The following is a 25,192-nucleotide window of genomic DNA, read 5'->3' on the forward strand; positions in this document are numbered from 1 at the left end:
CTTTTCAAGTTACAGAACATTATATGATGTTAAGATAATATTATAATAATATATTCAATAACATTATATAATATATTACATTATCATTTATTACATGTAATATATTTCATTATTTCATAATATTCAGAGATTTTCATTGAATTTTTTGTCAACCGTAAGATTCGCATCAAATGACATTGATAATTTAACCAGTACAATGAATTACTATGCCTCTGATATATAAGTCAGAAGTCGAATGGTTGTAAGGTTTAAGAGAAATGTCTTCACATCTTGTGTAAGTTAAGTCTGCGCTCGGCGAACGAATATTGAACGTGACAGTTCAATTGAGTTTTAAGAGGCTAGACTCCGAGAAGTAAAATCTTTAAAACGTGTTCGTGCTGTTTTTATTTATTGCAAACTAGCCACAATTATTTTTATTGCCATAAATACAGAATTCCATCGATGACTTAAATTTGTAAAAGTATTTTATGGCAAATCACCAAGCCTCGAAATATATTTCAAGTAATATCTTTGTACCATATAACTTTCTTTAGAACTTCAATGACGCAAAGGTTATTTACATTTGAAGCCATGATTAGCGAATTTCGAAGAATAATATATTATTTATGTTGTTGCATTCTCCTTATAAATTCATATAGTAATAGCACGATTTAGCTCTAATAAGAAGGTATCTCTTTTCAAAATCTGGTTGAATCATATCAGTTTAAACAGAAAGCAGAGTATTTGATTAACTGAGTGAATTAACTTCTTTCAACAGACCAATTGAGATAAGAACCGGCTTCTTTTTATCAACATTTTTCTGAATGATATCTCAGCATCCAAAATTTAAACTGAAGATTTCTTTTGACGAGGTTGTCTTTTTTGTCGAGTAAAACGTATGAAGCTTGCAACAGTATTTCGTAGCTATCTGTGATGGTTGGTTTTAAGTGAAGAGATGTAAATTATCACCTCATGCATCATAGCAGGAAAAAATGTGTAGCAATATTTATTAATATAACATTTATAAATGGTTTCAGTGAGTTACGTCTATAGTATATGATGACAGTGATACTGAGATGTTTAACATCATGTAAATCATCGATGATTTACAAAAATCATCATCATCGTAAATCATTGATGATTTATATCAATGGAAGTTTTTGGTCAGCATTTGAAGTAACTCGGCAGACGAAACGATATTGGAGATATTAAATATATAGATTTATTCCCTGAAAGTAAAGGTCGCACTACTGAGTTTAGAAGTTTGACGCGGTTAAAATTTTAATCAAAGGTTACCCGTCACTTCTCCAATGAATAAAATGTTGCGGACTGTGATAAGATAACATAAGGAGTCTTCAAATTATCAAGTTATAATGCATTGCTGACGCAGTCTAGAATTTTTCCATTTATTCACCTAAAAATTGTGAATTTTTGACCTCATTTATCGAGTCAAAATTAAAGCCTTTCGACACCGTTCGAAACGTTGTGCACTATTCTTTTTCGGTGCGTTCGTGCGATCCCAAATTTTTGCTCCTACAGTATCTGTTAAGAACTTTATTTTATTTTAAAATAATTGTATTTCGGAGAGTGAAAGTAGTCTTGATTTACGCGAAAATGTTCATGATTTACCGGAATCTGCAATAATAATCATGTTACATTGCTACAACGTCTTATTTTGAACATGCTATGATATGCACACGTCATGATATAATTAATAATATGACTTGATTGTTATTTTTGTTTCTCATACATGATGCTTTGAATCCAGCTGATTCTGTTTCAGTTTAGTTTTGCTGCGTGTTAGCTCGATGTAAATTTTATTAATTTTAAGTATTTAACGGCGAATTTCATTAGCTGAAATAAGCTTGAATTGAGAAATTATGGGCTGCATTCTTCACATGACATTTTAATTTTGTATAGTCTTCAGTGTTCAGGAATTATGCTAGGAAGAAATAACGTTTAGGCTCAGCTACATTTCGAGCCAAGCCTCTTCTATTCACAGTTCCTCATTCATGGGCTTAGTGAATTTCTTTTCGTCTGGAATTTTTCCGTGGCAAAAGCAAGCTAGGTGGCTGACTTAAAAAGTAGGATTCTAGAAAGTCGTTCCCGTGAGCCTGAGAGCCATGCCACCGAACCGTGATTGATTGCAAAGACCTGGCTTTTTCCCGAGAAGAACCAGAATGCGGCCTGATGCCGGGGGTAATCATGAAAAATGAGGTTAACCCAAAATTCTCTGGCGAAATACAATCATCTTTGAGTGTTCTTGCCGTGTTCAGTGATGTTGCTGCTGTGTTGCTCACGTCGGATTAGATGTTTTGTATATCATAGGAAATGAGGCTACCAAAATTCCTGACCTGACCATGTGCACCAGTCTTATTATAGTTCATGCGATATTCTAAAGAGACTGCTGAAACTTTAATGGCTGCTATGAAATGCAAAATGCATCTGGTATGCCCCTTTCCGTAAAATATAGGAAATCAATGTGTCAACATCATTCAGCCAATTATGTTTTTTTAGGTTTTCAGCCGACAAAATTCAATCTTATCTATGAATGTTCACTATCGCGAATATTCATAAAGATTTTAGTGCAGATTTGTTCCTCTCGAGTCAAAAAATTGAATAATGGAGCGGCCTCCATTGCAGCACAACCGAGTTTCCAGCGTAAAAGGAATGCAGTCAAGCTCGACGCAAACCCAAACTCCTCCCATTTTAATCCATTAAGAAATCGCAAGGTAAATAAAAAAATTATTAATGCATGCATAAGATGCTGAAATAAACCGAACCACGATATGAAAATCATAAAGGATAAATATTCGCCGCAGATGCTTTTAGGTTTTAATTTATAAATAATTTTTCGTTAAAATATAATCAATATCAGACAAAAGAAAAGTCGAACGCACCTGAGGGAATTGGAAAATTAACGTGAAATTATTCAAGAAGCTGACTAAGCCTTAACCTAGCTACGTTATAACATGGGAACAGAGTCTGCCGCTCAATTATTTAAAACATAACAGCAGATAATCAACTCTAATCTCATTTTAAATTCAATCTAGCAACGAATTTTCAATTTAAATTCATTAATAAATTCGAAAAAATATTAACGACATTAAACATCTAAAACTGACATCTAAGGCAAGGTTAGTATTGAAATTAATTTTTATTTGATTTAGAAATCCTAATTTTTTGCAAGCATGCCTCTCTGAGGCAGGAGGTCTTGGAACATCCAAGAAAACTCTCTCAAAAGTCATGAAATCCGTTCGATAAGAAATATTCTTCTGTTATCAATCATGTAAATTTTTAAAAGCCTAAAAACTAAGAAAATTGTATAGTTGTACTTCAATTTTACTCAGTATTCATATTGTAATTCTAAGGAGCAGTTTGTATATAATATCCTAACCTAGAGAAGATACAACTACTAACTTAAACTAACCTCGTAATATCAAACAAACGGACAAGATCAGTTGCAGTCATTTTGTTGTACTGGTATCGCAATTGAAACAATCGTCAATAGCGTTAGTGAGTCTTGCAATACATTGCAATCCCAATGGCAGAATTCACGATCATGATGAAGAGCATAACAGCGCCTGAAATAACCATCGCTTTATTGCTGGTACATGCAGGAGCTTTGGAAGGCACCAAGTGTTGGTCGGCCACGGGCTGTGGTGGAGTTTCTGCCGCGTCGTTTTGTGGCGGTTTTTTGACTGGCCAAGAATCTGTGGGGAATTGCGATTCAAATCCCTTGCGTCGTGCGTATTTGTTGATGCTCTCCAGGTATGCAGTGCTGCCTGAGAGACGAAAATAATGAAAATATTGATTAAATACATTTAATATTACAGCAATGTTAGATAGAAAGGTTTACGATTATTTTAGCTTCCAGAGACGAAACTCGTCAAAAATACGATAAATGTATTGATGCTGATATTATGAAATCTGTAGATTACCTGGAGATCTTGCGCGTGTTTCATATAACGAGGTCATGTCTGTGATCAAATCCTCCTAATTCTAATGTTAGTGAAGTTCCAATTGCATTTTCGCGATAGATTCTAAAGTTTTTAAACATATAAATATCATGCTATAATTACAATGCGAGTTAAAGTTATTTCCAAACATTTAGCCTGTAAAACAACAAGAAGTTATTTTTTGTTCGCTACTTGAGATCAAAATTACATGCAATTTTTTGCATGTATTTTCAATTTTTTTACATGTACTTTTAGCATTTTTAACTGATTTTTCTTCAATTTGAAAACATTTTTGTCTTTTCCTGAGAGCCCATACCCGCTCTGAGGACCGTCACTGGGATGGTCTGGGCTGCGGCATGAGGTGCGTGACAGCCGAAGATTCCGCTGTCGTCAATCGTGAGGTCGTACAGCGTCAGCTGTGAGACCACCAGATCACCCCGCCAACTTTCGTGAACTTCTACCTAAAAATTAAATCAAGTTCAGTTAGAGGCCTGAAGCTTTCTAAGTCCCGACTTGTCATTTTAATGAAAGAAGATTATGTTAACTTCGATAAAATTTCATGAGCAAAATTTATTTAAACAATTTTGTTATATATAAATTTAAAAAAAGTTTGTTAAAATCAAAAATATATACATTTTAATTTGGAAAACTATTTTCTAATTAAAAACAATGTGAGAATATTTTACCTGACACCAAGCTGAATCTACAGCCGTTGCTATTATTTTCACAATTTCCATTTAAAATTTAGTTCTAGGACACTAGGTAATGCGTAAAAAACTTAATCGCTTGAACTATGTAAATTAGTGATTTTTTAGACCTATACTATTCTAGATTTAGAATAGGTTTGTCAATTTTATCAAAAATGTTTCGAAGACAATTATCGTTGCTTAGGGCATGCTGGGAGATCAAATAAAATGCCTATTGCCAAAATATTTCACGAGTAAAACATTTTGAAAACATCCGTAATACTTCACGAGTGAAACAGCCGTAATACCAACTGTTGACAAACTGCATGTTTTGAAAATATCCGGAATTATTTGCAAAAAGAGGGGGACGTTTTCCTCATGTCCGGACACATTACAGAATTCTTAACATAAGACCCCTTTTGCTCTTGGAAAATAATCCTGCCTTCTCCTGATTACTAGGAGGCTCTCAAAGTTCAATCTTGTCTCACCTTTTCCTTATCAAAGAGCAGAGTGACAGGCACCTCATCGAGTGTCCACTCAATGAGGGGATTTTCAGAGGCCCGGGATGATGAATGCACTTCTGCAAGATTGTCTCCGTGCGCTTCGCATGTAAGACCTAACGCCTTGCCAACGTGGACCTCTGCCCAACCCCGGCCTATGATGTCCAGTGTAATGGCCTTCGGTACCGACGCTTGCGAGGCCTTGCTAGTCACAGGATATTTCGTTTCTGAAGAACCTAGTGAATAAAAATATAATTAATCATCGTTGTCTATCTCTCATCTTTCTCTGTCTGAATCAAGACCTTAATTTGTACTGACACAGATACCACCATACCGACCCAGTTCTTCAGGTCAAATATGATTGGTTAATAGCATACGTTCGTTTCTTCTATCTAATTTCATTACGGAAGCTGGTAAGAAAATTGGAAGTAAGTGGCTCCTCTAATTGCATATTCAAGTGATATCATCAGGATACATTCAATGGGAAGTTTGTAAACCTTGTATGTAGGTCTTCTCGCTTTGATATCTCCTTGGCACCCTGCTGTCCGAGGCTGGCATTTGCAAGTAAACTCCTGAGTCTGTGAGTAAACAGAAAAACTGGCTCTGCATTTACGACGAATAAATTTCTAGTTCATGCTGACTAAATGTCATTATTGAGTGAAAATAAATGCCTTAATCGGAAAATGTACTGAAAATTTAAAATTATAATTATTCCTGACACAGTTGTTTGCTTTTGTTTTCCATTAAATTCATTGAGTTGAATTAATGCTTGCCCATTATGATATTTACACTATAAAACTCATTAACTGAACCTTCTGCGAAAATCATGATTACCTACTCTGAGAGATTTTTCAATGGATTGTTAATTCTATTTATAATTACAAAAAAGTGCGTACTTTATCTGAGAGTTAAGTTTAACTCACCCTCTTTGGAGAGGACTTGGAGGTTGACGCGGGTGGACTTCTTAGGGTAGGTGTTGACTTGGCAGTCGTAAGCACCTGAGTCCTGGAGGCTTGACGTGCGGATCTCTAATATCCAGTCGCCAGTTTCTTCTGGATGAATCACCTTGAAAAAATTTTGACTCTGTTGAGAATCTTTTCTATTCGGGTGAAAAAATTTTCATTCGCCACTTGTCAGTTCAGCAAATTTATATTTCTCTGATATTTTTTGTCCCCATTAAGCATGTTGAATTGTTACAAGTTTGTAGATTGATAAGTATATTATTTAAAAAATTTTATATAATTAGTGATATTATAAAGTATGTATATATCATACATACTTTGATATACTATCATACTATCATATAAGTATGATACTATATATCATTAAATTTTATTCCAGTTGACAGGAATAATTTAAAAGAAATCTGTTTAAACTAACATTATAACCTTGAGCTCAGGTCTAATCATCTGCCTAAAGTACGAAAAATAAAATATATTAAATAGTTACTAAATGAAGGAATTTTCTTTCAGGCTATATCGTTTGAATTAAAGGAAATACTGATGAAATGACTTACCGTAGAATTTCCTAGCGACTGACGGTAATCTGAAGTAGTTTGGAGGTTCGAAGAAAAGACTCTTAAATTCTATCGAATTTCGATTGGACAAGGTCCTCTGGAACGCAGAGAAAAGCATTGAACTTTCTTGTTTAACGCTTCGTTGGTGTTAGGATTACTCGAAGTATTTGGCCTTGGTCTGTTGCGGAGGACGAGCGCCAAAAAGTTCTTTATGTTTAAGAGTTTTACAAATTTCTTAGTAGTTACTGAATTCCGGCCCCATTATATGAGACTGCCACAAAATAGGAGCGACGGAAAAGATAATAAGTTAAATTTCTCTTACAGAAATCACACAAAATATTATCTCACAACTCTTTTAGAAGTTTCGAACCTTCACGTGTTTTTTTGAGTATTTTTGTTGATAAATTTATCCTGCGCTGAACCTTTACCTGACAGCTTCGTAGTTCGTTGCCTGTTAGCAAATCCGCTAAGGAAAAATGTTTGGCTGTCATCGATGAAGATTCATCGAAGAACCGAGAAGATTTTCAATTTTACGCAGAGAAGGCGGATCAAGCCGCAGGCTCAGATCCTTTTGAAGTCAGCAACCGAATCTTGTCAGCCTCGTCGCACTTCCTACAACGGCAGCTCACGAAGATGATCCTTTTTCCGAATACCAATGCCTTAGCCAAAATAAATCTCTCCTGAAGAGTCCGTTCCAATTACTGGCTTTGAATTGGATCGTTTTCTTTCCCTTGAATTGCGTGTAGATACTCACTGACAATCGCGTCTATATGCCCACTGAGAATCGCGTGTACATAATCACTAAAAATCGCTTGTATATACTCACTGGGAATCGCTTGTATATACTCACTGAGATTCGCGTACATTACATGCGATGTTAGAGCATTAAATATTCAATGAACGCATTTAGTTGTATGGAACAATTCTATTTCATTCAATTAGCTCAAATGTAGTTGGCAGCATCGGTAATTAATATACATATCTCCTAAATTAGTGTATTTATAAGGTTACATAAATTTTAGTTTCTTATTCGTTTCTATTCTAATGTGAATTTAAAAATCACCCATTGATCAGTTGCTTTCACACAGAACAACATTTGTGCACAGCAATGTATAGATTAACTGATAGAGTCGCGTCCTGCCCTTTAACGATTTAATAATAGTTTGGTGCACTACACCATAATGATTTACTTGTATATTTTTGTACTGTACTGTGAAAATAAACTCCTTGACTTTTGCATTGCCATAACGATTTACTTATATATTTTTGTACTGTACTATAGAAATAAACCTCTTGATTTTTGCATTGCGCCATAACAATTTACTTATATATTTTTGTACTGCACTGTAAAAATAAACCTCTTGATTTTTGCATTGCGCCATAGCAATTTACTTATATATTTGAGTTAAAGCGCAATGTTACACATTACTTCTGAGCTGACGTTTAAGGACGGAGTTTACCTGTGTGAGCTCGACAGGTCGCAGTTATTCTGTCAGATGAGCTTATCATTCTTTAATAATCTTTTTAATTATTAATTATTAATAATAAAAATTATTATTATTATTCATTCTTTAATTCTTTTTTAATAAAAATTCTGAAGAATTTTTATTCTCTATTTATTTATGATTTATTAACTTCGAATATGGAAACAAGTAATTTTTTAGATTTATTTACATTTACTTCTTATACCTACTATGTTTTAAATTTATTTCAGAAATCGTTGAATAACCTTTAAGATACCGCGTATTCGTTTACTTTTCTGTACGAATTAAAGAATTCCTTAAGAGATCCTGTACAATTTTTACACTGGACTGCAACAATTAACCTTACGATTTATGCTACACTGAAAGTTCGTACTCAATTCAGGGTAACGCGACTTCGTATGAAATGAAATAAATATTACCAAAACAGAAAGAAGCTTTAGCATGTCTTGCTAATAGCGTAAACATAGTGTGGGGAAATCATGTCGTAAATTACATTTTTGTTAATATATGCAAAGCCTTTATTTTTACAAGCTGCTCGAATTTCGTGTCGCTGCTCTAAAAATTCGAATGGAGATCTTTTTGACTAGGAGCGAGGAACGTTAACGCAATATCGTTCCAATATTTTTGCACTTTAAATTGACAAACTCAAGCTCAAGTAAAATTAGCGAGATATTTTTATATGGCCAGTGTATAGATAACTAATGAATAAAAGATTATTAAAATTGGGATTACATTTCTCAGTTGAAGAGATATACTCATAAGAGAATTACTGTACTTTGTATACTCGAATACAACGTGTTCATGAATAAATTATGTTATTCAAAAGATAAAAGTAAATTTATTTCCATTAATAATAAAAATTGAAGTATACATTGCATTGCCGCTATGAAATTTTTCGACATTTGAATCTCAAATCATATATTTCGTCGTTTAGTCTTTGATTTTGTCCCTGTCCCAAAATTTTTCACTGAGCACAGAGTCAACGCTGTCAATTTTCACGCGAGGAGACGCCAATAAGTTTTCCAATGCACAATTCTCGAAGAAATTTCTGTGCTGCTGAGAAAACTACTGACAGGTTTGGTAGTTCAGGAGCGACTCAGCATCACAGCACAAGTCGCGGCATCGACGCTAAATTGGCTTCACTTTTAGACTGGGGATCATCCTGCCGACGATGTTTGCACTCAATCTATGTTTTTCACAAATATCAGGATTTTCAGCAGCTCTCAAGATATTTGTTGGCATAGCCAAGATCGAGCTGAGTGAGGCCTGGCATCGTAACTTTTCAAAGCCAGCAAAGCATGAAAACTTCTGAGAAATTCGTTTTCGTAACGTTATTATATGTATTTTTGCAGAAATCGCGCGAAAACCATTTATCATTAGCTATCTTTTTGAGGTATATTAATTACTACAGCAATCGAATTTTCTTGCTATTAAAACTTTTCCAGTCTTAAATATTCTTCTAAGCAAAATTATTATTTATATGAGCGCCGCTGAGGTTGGTAACATATATTAAAGCACTATATTTAAATCGTTTTACTTATTTATCCACATTAGTGACCATATCTAAGAAAACATGCCTAAAATTTATAAGCAACCTCAAGAATTTTTTTACTTCACCTCAGCGGCCAGCAGTGTTTGGCCTCACGTCCAAAGTGAACTCTAGAGACTGAATGATGCACTAAGAGATACCGTGAGAGGTCTGTGAGCATATTAGTGTCAACAAACCTATCTCGCGCTCCATATTAACAGATTATACGGGGACCCGTATAGCCTTCTCAAGTGCTGCATAAAACTAGTTGTTCAGTTTCAGTTTACGACGTAACGTTCTCGACAGATTCACCGTGCAAGTTCAGTGAAGCGCTTTATCTACACACTGAAAGACTTAATCACGTGCGAGTATCCGGGATTTGATTCTTGTTATGTTGAATTTTGCTGTAGATAATGAAATTTGTTACCCACCCTGTTGGTGGGGTTCCATTTTGAACGGTAATTTTGAACGGTAACCAAATCCTAATAACACGACATCATACTTGAATGCTGATAGACTTCATACGGTAAAAAATACGGAACTAATTTTCATATTTCCTCTGTTTACATTTATTTTTAAGTTTGTAAACATTAAAAACCTCACACCTACAGTTCAACCCATAATAAATTTTATCATTTGAACCACAACCTACATAGTTTAAGTTCGGCTTATTAGAGTCTAGGAGCACTTGAAAATATCAGATAGCCAAATGCTTGAGTCACTCCGTGAGTGATTCAAATGATGCGGCCCAGGAGAAGATTATCTGGTAATGAGAGGGCTGCTGAAGCCTCGAGACGAAATGAAATGATTTAACTCCTTATCGCGCGAGTGAGAACTTCTACTCCCACACTTCAATCCTTATCAGGATACGAGTGGGCTGCGTATTACTTAGCTGAAGATGAAAACGTTGGAATTTGATATTAAATAAATTCTCCTTCATGATTTAAACAATTTTGTGATGAAGAAATATACTCCTAAACGTACGACCAATTGCTACTTCTGAGAATCTGGAAAAAGGTAATTAAAATAAATCTATAGAGTATATGTATATAATCTGGAAGACAACAAATGCAATGCGCCGAACACAATTTCACCCCAAAAAAGTCGACAATTAAATAATAGCTCAAGCCACAAAAAATGAAAGTTCAGTCTACAATGAAGTGACCACTCAAGCCATTATCAAATAATAGCTCAGTTTAAAATAAATATCCCAATAAAGAAGGACCTCGACCAAATAATGGTTTAGTTAACAATTAACTAATAAACCAGGCAACAAAAAAAATAACTCAATCTACAGTCACCTAACACTCAGGTCATACTGAAATAAAAGATCAATCCACCATGAAATAATAGTTGAGTCTATATTTAACTAATTACTAAGGCCACTTTAAAATAATATACCCAATCACGCTAAATTACCCGATTAATTTAACACGCTTCCTTGCCCACCCTCTTATCGTTGAGATGAATCACGCGGCACGGCAGCGCAGCGGTCTGTCCCTCCGCGGCGGTGACGTTCACTTCGTCCGTTGCCAGGACCACAGCCTCTTCGTCGTTCCATTCCGTCCAACGCTTACCGGCGCTGAAGTTGATCGGCCCTGAGAAGAGAAATATTGTGGAAATAAATCCATGGAACCAATGGTTGAATCAAAACAGGGCCTGATGCAGGAAATATAGTTTAAATGATTCAACAGCCACAACTAAACCGGTTTGCGGTAAAACATTCGAAAAGTTTATTGAATTTGGATACAATGGAATTAAAGATGAGTGGATTATTAATATTTACGAATTATTTTCTAATAATAACGAGTGTAATAACGAGAAGTGATTTCCTGTTTTCCTAGATTCCTGTTGACCCCTCATAAAAGCTTGTTTGATAAAGGCATTTTAATTATTAAACGAATTATCGAAACTTTATTGCAACTCCAGAAATTAGTTTGCCGGAAAATTTTTGTTTTCGAAACTGCAGCATGTGTTTGTTAATTAATTAGTCTGTGAAAAGTCTGTAACAAACCACTAATGAATTCCTTCATTAATAATTATTCCTTTTTATTTACCATTCAACTATCCTTCAATTCAGTTTTTAAATTCAAAAATAAAAACAACCTGGATTTTGCTCCCAATTAAGTTGAATTGTATAGCTGATACAATTAAGTTTAAGTTTAATTGTATAGCTGATACTCTGTATTAATGAAACAAATTCAATGCTGTAATACTTTATTGTCATACTGTATGCCAATAAAATTCAGTAAAAAACACACACATTTTCATCGAGGTCGCACAGCAAAAATCAACACAGCAGGGCCAGAAACACTCATTCCGATTCGTCATGAAACTAAAAATGTAGCTCTCAGTGGCAACTGTTTTGAATGTTGACTCGAAACTTGTTTGTTTGTGAAATGCAAACTCCCGCTTTTTTTCGTCAGCCGGACAGCTTCGGAATAGAATGTTCGACGGGAATGGAATGAACAGTAATAACTTGTTCAATGGAATGTGATGAACTTAAGTGATACCATGACACCGTTTCATCCTGTGATATTAGCGTAGCCTTTTATTACCAAAATACCCTGCATGGTGGATGACATTGAAACGAAGGTCGTGGCGAAAAAAATTCAAATTTTTTAGTAATCGTATACCAAAAAGTGTATAAAAATATATGTATACTGATTTTAAGTAAATAATTTCTCGGAATAATAAAATTTAAAGATCGATAAGGTTATTTGTTTCCTAAAATTCACGTTTTCTTGTCGAAAATGAGGAATTATTTTAATCCATTAAAAATTTTCACCACAAACGCGAATATTTACAAACGATAAATATTATGATGACAAACTTGCGGTTGTTTAGAATTAAAAAAATTTATTTAGAGCCCCAAATATAAAATATATGACAGTGTTGGAGGCAGTGTTATGAACGAAAAATAAACAGTGTTATTAGTAGTTCCAGTTCCATCACAGAATTTCAAACAACCGAAGTCGATTCAATTGATCAATATACAATTCTAGGTATATACTTTTTTGAGGTCCCATCCCACAAACGTGTGCTGATAAAATAAGTTTTAGCGTTATTAACATTTGTATTTAATAACACTTGTATTTAATATGACTTGTAGTTAATAACAATGCTGAGCCTTGAAGTCTTAAATATATCCTGTGCTTTGAAAATCGGAGCTTAAATTGCAGCCCATTATCGACATGCTTTTGATCAGAACAAATCATCAATAAATCATGATGCTGCTTCGGTTTGTACTGCATAATTAACCTTGCATGTTATCTTTAGGCCACGTAAGTCTTCATAAACTTGTACACACATTAAACTTAATGAGCCATACTGTCCAAATATCAGTACACTTTCTCACCAACGACACGAGTTAAGAACGGACGTAGCACTGCTGCGTCTGCGCGCTGTCAAAATATGAACCTTATGGTACAAAAACTCGCACGTTAGGTTAGGTCAGGTAAGGTTCGGTTATATATATTTATCCCCATAGGAAAATTAATGAAACCTTGACCGGACTGGACGAAACTTGCGAGTTGGCGGAGGGTTATATATATATAACTTTTTGGCTAGGTTTTTTTAGGTGAAAAAAAAACAGAAGCGGGCCATTCTTGTCTGTCCTATGCCGGTGCCAAACTGGGTCAGGATGACCCACTCAAATGCATCGTTATTTGGACACAGTTTCACTCATTTCTCTCAGTACAGGCTGTGATTTAGAGTACGTCTTTGATGCACTCAGATTTATATGTGATACTCCAGATTTTTCTTACAATTTATGAAAGTTTGATTGAAGAACAGTGAATGCTTTTTATTAACAATTTTCTAATTTTTTTCAATGAGGCTAACGAAATTTTTTGCTGGCGAGGAAAGATTAAAAAAAGGTTACTAATTGCCTTATTAATGAAAGGCAACGTTGCAAATATTCAATTTTTTACGTATCAAATTAGCTATACAAGTATGGAAATATATGCCGCAGAATAACATAGAGAAATAACTGCTTTAATCTACTACATTCCAGTACGACTGCTCGTAAATCTTAAAGTTAAGAGAAACTTCGCGGGAGCAACTTTATTAAAGTTTTTTCTTATCAAATTCAGACGCATATACCGATAGTAACTGCAACGCATCAATTTGAGAATGCATTTAAATGAATTTTTTTCATTTTTCCCCATAAGTGGAAATAATCACATTCGTATACAAGCTCTCCTGAATCCATGGCTCTTATTTATTAGTATACTAGCAACGTAAAAGGCTATTTTGTTCAGTAGATTTAGCCCAGCTTTACATATTTTTTCAACTTGTAACAATGCAATTTAACTCAGCTAGCTCACACTTTCCATCGTTTAATGTGAGATCTTTCCTGTGATATTCCTGTATATCTTGCGCAGAACATGAAAAATATGCATCATTATTTTATCCAATGGCCTAATTCTATTAAGCGTACCTAGTATTAAATATACATTCAAACACCTAAATTTCTTTAGAGCTTGGTTTTTGTCTATTATATATTAATTTCCCATCCAAGAAAATCGTTAAATACTATGAACCTGAAATCTGATTTTCATCAAAAACAGTTACCCTACATAAAAATTCCTCTAAATAGATCTGCAGAAGAAATTACTGAAAGCAAAATATAGAATCTTATTCCAGGTTTACGATTTGTCTTTCCCCGTCATACTTTACCTTCTTGCCGGCTGAGAATTTCCAGCCGAGCTTTAGTATTGCTTAAAACTTTGAGCTTGTTTTTCCGTACTTAATGAGCAGCTAGCCAGAAAAAACTGTCACAGATTCGTTAGCGCAGACCGCCACAGGCCTGAGAGCGAGTAATTACGAGTAAAAATTCTGGCAACTGTGAACTCTGATTACGAACGCTTGGCCTTCACTAAATTTCATTCCGGCCCTGATTTAATCCTCGCAGATATGCCCGGTAAAATTTGGAATACGGATGGCAATCTCGCGGAAAGCACGTTGCGCAAAGCAGGTTTTAATCCACCTCCATGGTCTGACTTTAGCTTCTTGTGGTAATTGCCTGTGCTGAATAGGATGCAAGTATTTATGTAGTCCTGTTTAACAGAATTCAACAAACTCGAATATTCTAGGAGTGAAATTAAGTATTCTGCATGTAAGATTGAATTTTTTAGCATAGCAAATATTTTTTATGAACAACTTACCTCCTAATATTTCCAGAAGAATGCTTGGCTATATGATCAAAAGCATGATTGTGAAAGTGATAGCTATTTAGATAACTTCATATCGTTCCATCTGCGAAAACGTTTTACTAGCGAATCGACATGTAATAAAATTTAAATTGCAGCAAAGGCGGAGAATTTAGCGACGGCAGCTTTCCTTCTTTTTTTTTTTTTTTGCTTTCATATGCGGTCAATTTCGACCGTCGGAAAATGTTGTTTCGGCAAGTAGCTTTCAGACTCACAGTAACTTAGTTTCCTCGCAAATTGTCTTGCATAAGTTTTGACTTAGCAATATACTTCTCGTTTATTTGTACTTAATATATTTTTTTCATTGACACGTAATATACATTTCTTGTTTACAGGGAAGTTCGTCAAACAGCGTCTCCTCTNCCTATGTCCTAATGTATTTTAGAATTAATTCAAAGATCGTACTAAGGATTTCTAGCCGATATATTCGCAAAATATCGTGAGGGCCGTTCATCATAATTTGATTTCTGCGGTGAGACTCATCGAAGCTGACGTCTGCTCGCTAATTTACTCTAGTGTCAGGGTGATGGGGATTTACGAGTTTATGACTTTGCATCATTCAAATCTGCCAACTTTGGTGCTTTTATTGCCACTTCTTTATGCGGAAAATGCACCAACTGATTTGGTGGCTGATTTGTTAAAAAACTTTAAATTCGACTAGATATAATATTAAATATACAATATATGTGGTTTGCAATCCATGAAATAAATTTGAACGAGATATTAAAAAATTTGAAATATATGAAGAAAGAACAGACTTTACTGCTAGCAAAGATCAGACGATAAAAATACCAAAACGGTCGCTTTTGTCTCCTCTTGACTTCCATTATTTAGAGCCTGATAAGAAGAGCCATTTGTGGGACCCGTCTCTTGACAGATCTTAATTGGCATGCTCGCTGGCAAGTAAAATTGCAGGAACACTCGCCTCATTTCGGGCCTCAAACCACTTCATTACCGGGGATTCGTTTGTCCAGAATTAGCATCAGGTTTTGAGAAACTGCAGAAATTAACTCTGAAGAAGTGCATACAAGTGCATCTACATTCACTGCAAAAAAAGTCACTTAATTAAGAACGCGATAAGATTTTAGAATATTATCTAAAATTAGCGGTGTAAAAAAAAGCATGCGTTAGCATTTCTTTGTTGTTGATAATTTTTTCCTTCGTGCATTCAAGGGACGCTCCATTTTAGTAATAAATAGACGATAAGTCATTCTCATTATCCAGTTGAGCAAATTTTCAGCTGAAACCTTTCTAAATGCTGTGATTTCGGAAACACGTGCCTTGGTCATTTCAAGATTTTTCCTAAAAGATTTAAAAGCATCATATTCGGGCGATTATTACAGTATCCGAATTCTTATAACGTGGTTATTAAACTAATTCTATCGTATTGACGAGCAGTTAATCTTAGCTTGCACACTCAATACTATGATTGAATATAAAGGATTTTTTGAAAATAGATATTACTAAACTCATAATAAATATGCACCATTTTGAATATTTTCTGAATGGCTTCAGTCATTTCATTGTCAAGGAAAAATCCATCTCCTCGAAGCGACCACAAGTACGCAGAATGAAAATTATAGCATTATTTTTCAGCGCCATATCATCCCGGGGTGTTGTACTCGATTCGCGTATCGTGAGATTGCGTTCTTTTGAGGCACTGATTGAATTCATCAGTCCAAGTGAGACGCTCCCAATTGATGTCACGGAAAAATAAGTAGAACTTACTGTCTTGTGGCTCTGAGTTCACAAAAAATATAGTACAGAAATAACACGCCTTCTGTTATTATTTAATCTGGGTTTCAATATTCAAATTACTTTTGAAAAGATATAGAGATGAATGTAACGATATGAAAAGACGATAAAAATTTGAAATTAGGAAATTTTATCAGGAAATATGTGAACTTTGTATCATGTTCTATGGAATCTTTGGCATATATAGCTATAAATTCATTGGGCCATTTCTCGTGGAAGAACCACGTGTGTATTGTTAAACAAAAGTATTGTAAGCAGTAAATTGTAGATTAAAAGCAGTAGATTAAAAAATGGAATGAGATTGATACAAATAATTCAAAATAGATAAAAAGATTAAGAAAATGTAGATTGAAAAAGTAAACTTTTATATATTCTTAAGCCATATGTTCCATTTTTCTTATGGCATCAATTTGAATTTTACTAATAAAAAATGATGAAATTTTTTTGAACGGATCGATTCAACATATATTTATTAATGTCATCGCTGTGTCATTGATTGCTTTGTCCAAATATCGAATTAACTAAAGAAAAAAGTTTAGTTTGGAAGCATAATTTTAGAAACCGTTTACAATTGGGATTATAACAAGGGATTTGAATATTTCATGATCAATAGAAAACTTTTATAAAGACATAGTAAAGAGTCGACCAAAGTTGTTTTAAGAAATTTTGATAGAGTTTTCAAAGTCGATAAAATCAAGCATTTCAAGTTTCGCGACTTTTATATTATCATTCTCTCTATGAATAAAGAGTAAAGAATAATTGCTACTAACAATAATCAGTTTTGGTACCAAAACAAACGATGTCGCTTCTGTAAAACATCGAGGCCAGAATATTCACAAAAAATGCATAGCCTTTAGAGAATTTTGATCATCCATATCGATGAAACCTGAACACATTCATTATGCTACATCACTTCCATATTGAAAAATTCATGATGATGAAGAGGAGTTTTTGAGCATAAATCTCTGTGAATGTCTCACTACGAGAGGCATTGCCGCTAGACACTAATGAAGTTGGCTGGAGATAAAACAGAATCAGCTAGCAGGGCGAATTTAGTATGGTCTGCACCACTACTGTTAAGCTTGTATATAAATCTAAATATAGGGAACGTAGAATATTTAAACATTTTTGTAGACATTCATATGAAAATAGGTGAAATTTAATATAATTTTGTACTTAAATTTCACCCAAAAATTAAGACTGTAGATAAAAATTTCTCCGAAATTTTTAGACCCCATTTACATAGGTTAAGTTAACGATTAATTTACCAGGAATATAGATACTTGTTCACTTATAATTTGTATGACTTTAAAACTAGTTTCTCAGATATAATATATTCTCTGATTTCATTGAAAAGTTTTCTCATTCTTCGAAGTAAATAAAATGCGTGCATGCTCAGAGACATGTTAGAATGAATTTGCTACAATGCTTTGAGAAGTTAAAGGAATAATTCGTCACGGAAGATATATCAAACGAACGCTGGAGATTGCTCACAATTGTATTTTAGTTCACTATTTAAAAGATTCGAGTATCTTTACACGTAATCCTAAAATTGTGCTCTGCGTGATGGTTATGCTGGAAATGATTAACTAAATATACTTTAAGAACATTCAATTTGATTTTAGCTACGGTCCAAAATCCCGATCGAAACTCAAACTGTCAAAATAATAGGTTTCGCTCAAGCTTCTCGTGTACTTCAATACTCGGGCTTTTTCGCCTTATAAAGGCGCCGCCGGATTCATCAAGAGATAAAAGTGTTCGAGAGCGCTTAGCGAGAGCGAAATTAATTGCAGCGATGCGAATAATTCTATTAACTGCGAGGCACTGGTCGCTCAAAAATAGTGCCACTCGAGCGGCTCATTGTCGGGCTAAGTCTCTCTCTTATTTCAAGGGTAAATTTTGAGTGGATTGTTATGCGCGTAAATGATGAGGTTCCACAACAACAAACAAATCATGAACGTGGAGCGCTGAAAATACTTCGCAAACTGAGCTTCCCGCTGCATGGAGGGAGGCATGTCAGATAAATTTGTTTTTTGAAGTGCTTGAAAGGAGCTTTTTAGGTCGAATTCCATACATAGAAAATTCATTAACAGAACAATTTTTTTGTGTTGGTTATTCAAGGTATGCCAATTACCTAATCTTACTCACTACATAAGAATTCAGCCGTTTTATTCTCCTCAAGTGATAATTTTTTGAAGATCCTGGACTGAAATCTTTCTCCTGTCTTCTAATAGAAGCTTTCAGGATTTGATGCTTCTAGTTCGAAAAAAATCTACTAGCGGATGAAAAATTTACAACGGCGATTTCGGGTGCAAACTTTGGGAAACGCTTGCAATAAATTTGCGTTTGTGCGGGCGGCTGTCTAATACCTGAGGAAGGTTTTGTCTTTGCCTGTAAGTATATTTACAGCGCACGCTCTTTAGGCGTAAGTGAGACGCATGCTTGTCGACGGCAGCATAACTCAATACAAGACTACGGCTATGACTTTACGAAGAGCTTCCGAAGGCCTTCCCGAGGCTTGACAAGAGGAAGGCTTTGAAAGCTTCTACCATGAAATTTTTGCTTTTTCTGAAGATCTTCAATGATTAGTGGAGATGGAGCTAGAGTCCCGGTTTACATCATAATTCTTTTTCTTACATATTTGATAAAAATTTAATATGGGAAGGTTGATTTAGGATTTAGGTAACGAACTAAATTATATTAAAGGATCCTTGCGAACGATGTGAAAATATTCGTGATTATTTTTATATTTAGATGCTTCTCTCACAAAACTACGAGAAAAATAGTGATATTGATGCGCGAAATTTGCATAAAGATTATCAAGCTTCCAATCATAGCAATATATTAAATTTTAGAACATGCTTTTCAGTATGTTCTCTTAAAAATAATGCCAGTACGCATCATTGACGCCACATGCAACACGTGCGAAGTAATCATCAGCAAGAAAATAAAGCTGGTAATCAGGCGGGCTCATTATTAGGCAAGCTTTGAGGTTGTGCAGCAGGTGGAGGAAGACAATGCCTTGTCTGGGTCTTTACAACGGCCGTAAAGACCTGCGAAGTTGCCACCTGACTGCGGACATCGGCGTCTTCACTGCTCAAGTGAGACTCGTAACGCTGTCTCTGCCACAGCTCGGGCGTCGCTCGAATCAAAGGTTGACTTCTGTCTTTATTTTGTTCTTCAATTTGACGAATGCATTTACGAGTTAATCAGAAATTAAATTAGCGGATTCTTGTCGCAACGCTCAAAATATAATGTTCGACTCCATTTCTTTGATTCAATTACTGACAGTTTTAGAACATCTTTAGAACATTGGAAAAAAATATCTTTCAAACTTTCCAGTGATGACTGATAACTATTCCTTGTTTTCTGGTCGAAATAATCTCCTTTCATTGTTGATAGGTTAACTCGCCAGGGAACAGAAGTATAGTTCATTAACTGCGCTTTTTCTGTGGGTACTTGACAGCGAAGAGTTGCTGGTGTCAACCCTCACAGCCTCGTCTCAATATTTGCCTCTGCCAGAAACAGTGGCAGCTGAGCGCGCAACTTGACGCTGACACATGTCAGCAAGCCATGTCATTTTTTTCTGACCCATCTCTTGCTTGTTCATATAGCTGGTTTAGAGTACGCGCTAATTTTATCTGACTCATTCATCGATTCATGAATTATTACTTAAATTATTACTACTAATTTAAGTGACTCATGTACTATTAATTAAGATGAGAAAAATAGAATTAATAATTCGGAAAATTCAGTGCACCATTTGGAAAGAACTACTAAGTAAAAACTCTGACTACCAAACGTTTGGACCAATTACAGAATGACGCCTTTACCCTGTTAACGCTGATTTAATTCTGAAGCAAAATAATAAAATCAAATCGACAAATGTTCTTGTTTTTGAGTAACCACTTTTTGTTCTTCCCATATGAGCAAATTATACGATTTTTTAAAGCTTAAATGGGCAGGATAGCTTAGAATGGGAAAGCCATTATATTATATAGAAAGCCATTATATTATGTATAGCACTCTGTAAGAGGGCAAAATTATATTTCATTCTTGCAATTCCTCTTTATTACTATTCATGATTTTTTTACTTGAACAGATTTTATGAACTAAACTTAATACTAAATTTCTAAAAAAAACATATGAAACAAAAGAATTCGTTATTCTAAGGTTTTTTTCATTCTCAAGATCTGAAAAATTTGTTCTCATTGTGTATTTATTACATTAAAATTAGTATTGAGGAAATTAACCTTGATAGATGGATTTCCAGAAGCCATAAAACTTTCTAAAATTGATCGAGACGCAGGCGCAATTTAGATGCTAGGCGTGACATAGCGTCAGGCACAAGAGTGATCCTTCTCATTATTATATAAGTCAGTGAGGAGGCTGAAATGAGACCATCCAAGTGAAGCGAGCTGCTCGTTAATATGCGCCCAGGGAGCCATGTCCGTTAATCAAGCTAATGAGTTTACACGGAGTCACTTGATTATTCGTCATAATTCCATGGAGCACTCCCCAACTGAAGGGTGTGCTCAAAAAATTAATGCGGCATGTTGTCTAAATACTGACAGTGCTACTATGTAGCACTGATAGTCTGTGCAAAACTAAGGCAGGATAATCTACAAAAAGAACAAGAAGTGCATCGTTATTTGCACACTTCACTTTCACGTTACTTTTTAGCGCATTTTCTCATTTATGGAAAAAATGCACTATTGTGCTCGCCATGTCCGTCTGTCCATCCGTCCGTGACCTCAAGTTTTCGTCGACAAGAAAATGCGCTCTCTGTCACTCACTGCTGTGAGTACTGCGTTATATTTTTTTTAATTTTGCTCTAAATTACCTCAAAAATCTGTCCGTAAACGTTTGTTGCTTGTGAGTCGCCGTGCTATAGTTCATGGAGTTTCATTTCCTAGAAGAAAAACTATTTCTCATGTATATCGAGAAAATATGTTTCTAAGTAAATACTATGTTTAAAATTTGAACCGGTTGCGTCTGACTATAGATAAGGGCTTTAAAATGCGTAATTTTCGTTTTGAGGACAATACAAATGATATAATGGAGAATTTGGTCTATTTCCGTGAACTGAAGCAATACTAAAATATTAATAAAAATAGACCAGCCAAAATTGGTGATTCGCCCGTCAATAGTAAAATTGCTCCTGTGAATTGCAAATGTAAAGCCATCGAAGGAAGAGAACCGGGCTTTAGATTACAACAATTCATCTCAGCAGGATTTCTCACCAATATTGTGTTGTTTTCAATTGTTTTATCACTTAAGCACACAAATAATTTAATAGACGCAATCAAAACGAAGACTGTACTTTTATTGTCTTTGGCACGTTTCTTGTCAAGATCATACTTCCCAAAACCGAATAAACTCCATTACCGCACAAACGTAACTTCGTTTTATCCAAACAAGTCTCGGTTACACTTTCCATATCTCTTACTCTGGAGCCCAAACTTTGGCTTGGGGAGCTTACTAGCTAAGTGAACTCTCCAATATAACTCATCACAAAAGAGATAGCGGCAAATGTTTGGCAATGAAATTGCATTGTATGCGCAATGGGAAAACTTTTAACTTGAGCTCAGTGGTTAACTTGAAATTCAGTCGTTCTTGTCATTGCACAAGTGGACGCTGAAAATCACCTCTGGCCGGTTGCACTGGGCTTGGTTATACGAAGGCTACGTTGCAAAATTCTACGGAGGTTCCGTGTAACAGTTGAGTCTCAGTTAAGTGGCGGGAAACTGTTATTGCCGGGCAGCCACATAACTGCATTTGAGTTTGCTCAGGAACATCTCGACTGCCTGCCCAAGAGGCACCGTTGGTGTGGCCATCACAAGCTCAAGTGATACTCAAGTCAGTAAAAACTTCAGTTTTGGGGTAATATCTTTTGAAATATTCATGCATACGATGTTCCCCTAAGATAAGCATCCTGTTCTTAACAAACCTCTCCTACAAGATACAAGCAATGTGAATTTTTCTGCGAAAAATGATTTTGAAGAATGAAAGTTGACTTCACTGCGGAAAAAGAGAATAAATGCTCATTTGTTATAGTTCCCGACCAAACCTGTTTCTAGGAACTGCTGAGTTTTTAGCAAATTAAAAAATTTAGATGCTAAATCATTAAATGTTTGGTTAAATCGGAACAACTTTCTAACTTTCAGCCAATACTTTTTACAACAATTTTTATGGAGGGGACGAACCTGGAGGATCGAACTTAAACATATTTTCTCAGTAAAAAGTATTTTTATTTTTCGAGTTCCCGGTTGAGTCAACTAATGAAATTGACGGAAAAGTTTTTATGAATAAATTGATAAAAATTCAAAATATAAATTCGCATAATATGATAAGAATTCAAACTTCTGAACGAAATTCGCTCCGAAAGCAATTTTTAGCTAAGTAAACATTAGGTTTGCAACAAATTCTCTCGTCGGGTAATGCGTCTCACAAGCTTGCGGAAATTCTTCTTCATGGTCACAATTTTTATTTGAGTCCAGCAGCCAGGCCAAGATCGCGAGGCCTAGTATTATTTTTGAATTAATCTGAGAAGCCAGGCATGCTTCTCAAGCTTCTCGTCTTCTATGCAAATGAGCTCAAAGTTAAGGCACCAGCTCATTTTTTCTCAGCCCAGGTTTCCGCTTCATTAACTATCGATATTCTTCTCATGTTGCAAGACACAAGACTTCTTGCGCATATTTTATCGTAGTTTGGTAATATTTTAACCGAGCCAAGCTATAACTTCTTATCAACCCTATTGTTTTAATGTTTTTCCTCCTGACTTATAATGAGTGCTGGGAATGACCGGCTGGACAGACCCCTTATGAAAATCAAAGCCAGTCTAGAGCCGGTCGATATTTCCACATCAATCAGATATTTAACTGAATATATGATTTTTAAAGGCTCCATTACCTGCAGTTTTAATTTTAAGGTGTTAACGGTGGATAATATATAATTTATGACTTATGTGCACCTGACTTGATATAAAATTCATTGAAAATAAGTTTTCACAAATTTTTACTAAAGAAGAATTTCACCTATTGTTTTTATAGTTCTTTATTAACGCTGCCCGATAAATTGATAAATGCATGTAAATGCCGGATTTCAAAAAATTCTTCGTTCCTCTTAATTACTAAATTTCGTTAAAAATTATGCAGATTTTTTTTGTGCTCTCTTGTTTCCTAGACTCGGTTGGTACAACAAGACGACCATCAGGAAAAATATTAATTAACTGAAGCTACTATCATGCTGCAGTCGGTCCGCTTTATTAACCTCTAATATATCCGTAAGTTTGCTACATGTATTGGAAACACAAATCGTGTGTATTTAGTTGAATATGCATTATTATAAAATAAAATGTACTTATAGGCGCAGAGAACTCAATTCGTTCCTAAAGCTGTCCTTTCAAAGAGTGGAGGAAATACGTGTGCTAAATTTATTCTGTACAGTACATATATTTAGCTGACCGTACCGTATAGCACTAAAAATCGCGAATCGAGGGAAAATATCTTTGCATATTAATCTTTGCATATTAATCTTTGCAGATTAATCTTTGCATATTATTCTTAATCTTTGTATATTAATATCGTCATTGGTGTTTATCATTACAATTTAGTCTCACCTGGTCCGGCCGCCACAAGCTGTAGCAAGCAGAGTAGCAGCGGCGCCGCTGTCGTGGTAAAGAACAACATCGGGGCGAGGGGAGGCAGCGCGTTACGGTGTCGGATGTTCTTGAATTCTTACGAGACTTGACTCAGCGTTGGAGAAGAGGCGGCTTTGAGTTCTCAGAATCCGACACTTTCATGAGTAACGCTGGTAATTTGAAGCACATGGCGGCCATGTTTACAGCGTTGGCCAGGAATAAGTTCTCGTGAATAGGAAAAGCATTCGTCTACCGTTGATTATTTCAATGGGTAAGTCATCATTTAATTATACAATTCACGTAGATCAAAAATTTTCTTTGTGTATAGGAGCAAGAGTCGTAGTCATTCAGAGTATCTCTTTACCAGCTTTAACTGCAGGTAGCTTCAAGTACTCACGAAATATTCCTTGCTCTAAATGATGATTAGTTGAAGAATTATACAGTCATTCATTTACGCACAGGGTAAGATGAGTGTGTATCTAAGAATAATAAGCTCAACGATTCCTGAGGAAGAAATTAATGAATATCAGCTTGGTATAAAAGGAGTATAAGCCTTCATGCGTGTGAGATAAATCAAGCAAATATCGGAATGATAACAGTTTTCCCCAACAGTAATAACTAATAAGAATTATTTTTTCACAACAAAAAATTTTCAAGCAGTGTCACAAACAAAAATGGGCTAGAATTCATCACGTTAATTTGATCAATATTAGGCGACAGACTTAATTTTGCCACGCCTTGACAATTACTGTAATGCTTGTGCTTCATAAAATGCTTTATTTAACGATATTCTCCGTCAATTATATCACCTATTTCGAATGATCAACTCGTGTTAGTACGATAGATTCCCGTTGACAATAATTGAAGTTTTCTGAGTAAAACGAGAGTTTTTACTATCGCAAGTAAAGGATAAGCAACATGGATACGTGG

General features: G+C 35.1%; 1 protein-coding gene across 1 annotated transcript; it reads right to left on the reverse strand.

Annotated features, from left to right (window-relative positions):
* Window positions 1-2,778: 2,778 nt before the first annotated feature.
* Window positions 2,779-24,762, reverse strand: LOC108682906. The gene is made up of 7 exons (XM_018172162.2): window positions 24,242-24,762; window positions 11,084-11,250; window positions 6,048-6,237; window positions 5,622-5,702; window positions 5,113-5,360; window positions 4,255-4,399; window positions 2,779-3,764 (listed from the first exon to the last, which is right to left on the reverse strand). The coding sequence occupies exons 1-7, from the start codon at window positions 24,309-24,311 to the stop codon at window positions 3,493-3,495; spliced, it is 1,173 nt and encodes a 390-aa protein (XP_018027651.2). The 5' UTR covers window positions 24,312-24,762; the 3' UTR covers window positions 2,779-3,492.
* Window positions 24,763-25,192: the final 430 nt, after the last annotated feature.

The sequence above is a fragment of the Hyalella azteca genome, unplaced genomic scaffold (assembly GCF_000764305.2).
Source record: "Hyalella azteca isolate HAZT.00-mixed unplaced genomic scaffold, Hazt_2.0.2 contig9924, whole genome shotgun sequence".
NCBI classification, from domain to species: Eukaryota; Metazoa; Arthropoda; class Malacostraca; order Amphipoda; family Hyalellidae; genus Hyalella; species Hyalella azteca.

Coding starts and splice junctions, on each gene's coding strand:
- LOC108682906 (XM_018172162.2), bottom strand. CDS start 24,311: ATGTTGTTCTTTACCACGACAGCGGCGCCGCTGCTACTCTGCTTGCTA. Junction 5,703..6,047: donor CCAAGTCCTCTCCAAAGAGG/GTGAGTTAAACT, acceptor GTTTACTCACAG/ACTCAGGAGTTTACTTGCAA. Junction 4,400..5,112: donor TGCTCTTTGATAAGGAAAAG/GTGAGACAAGAT, acceptor TTTAATTTTTAG/GTAGAAGTTCACGAAAGTTG.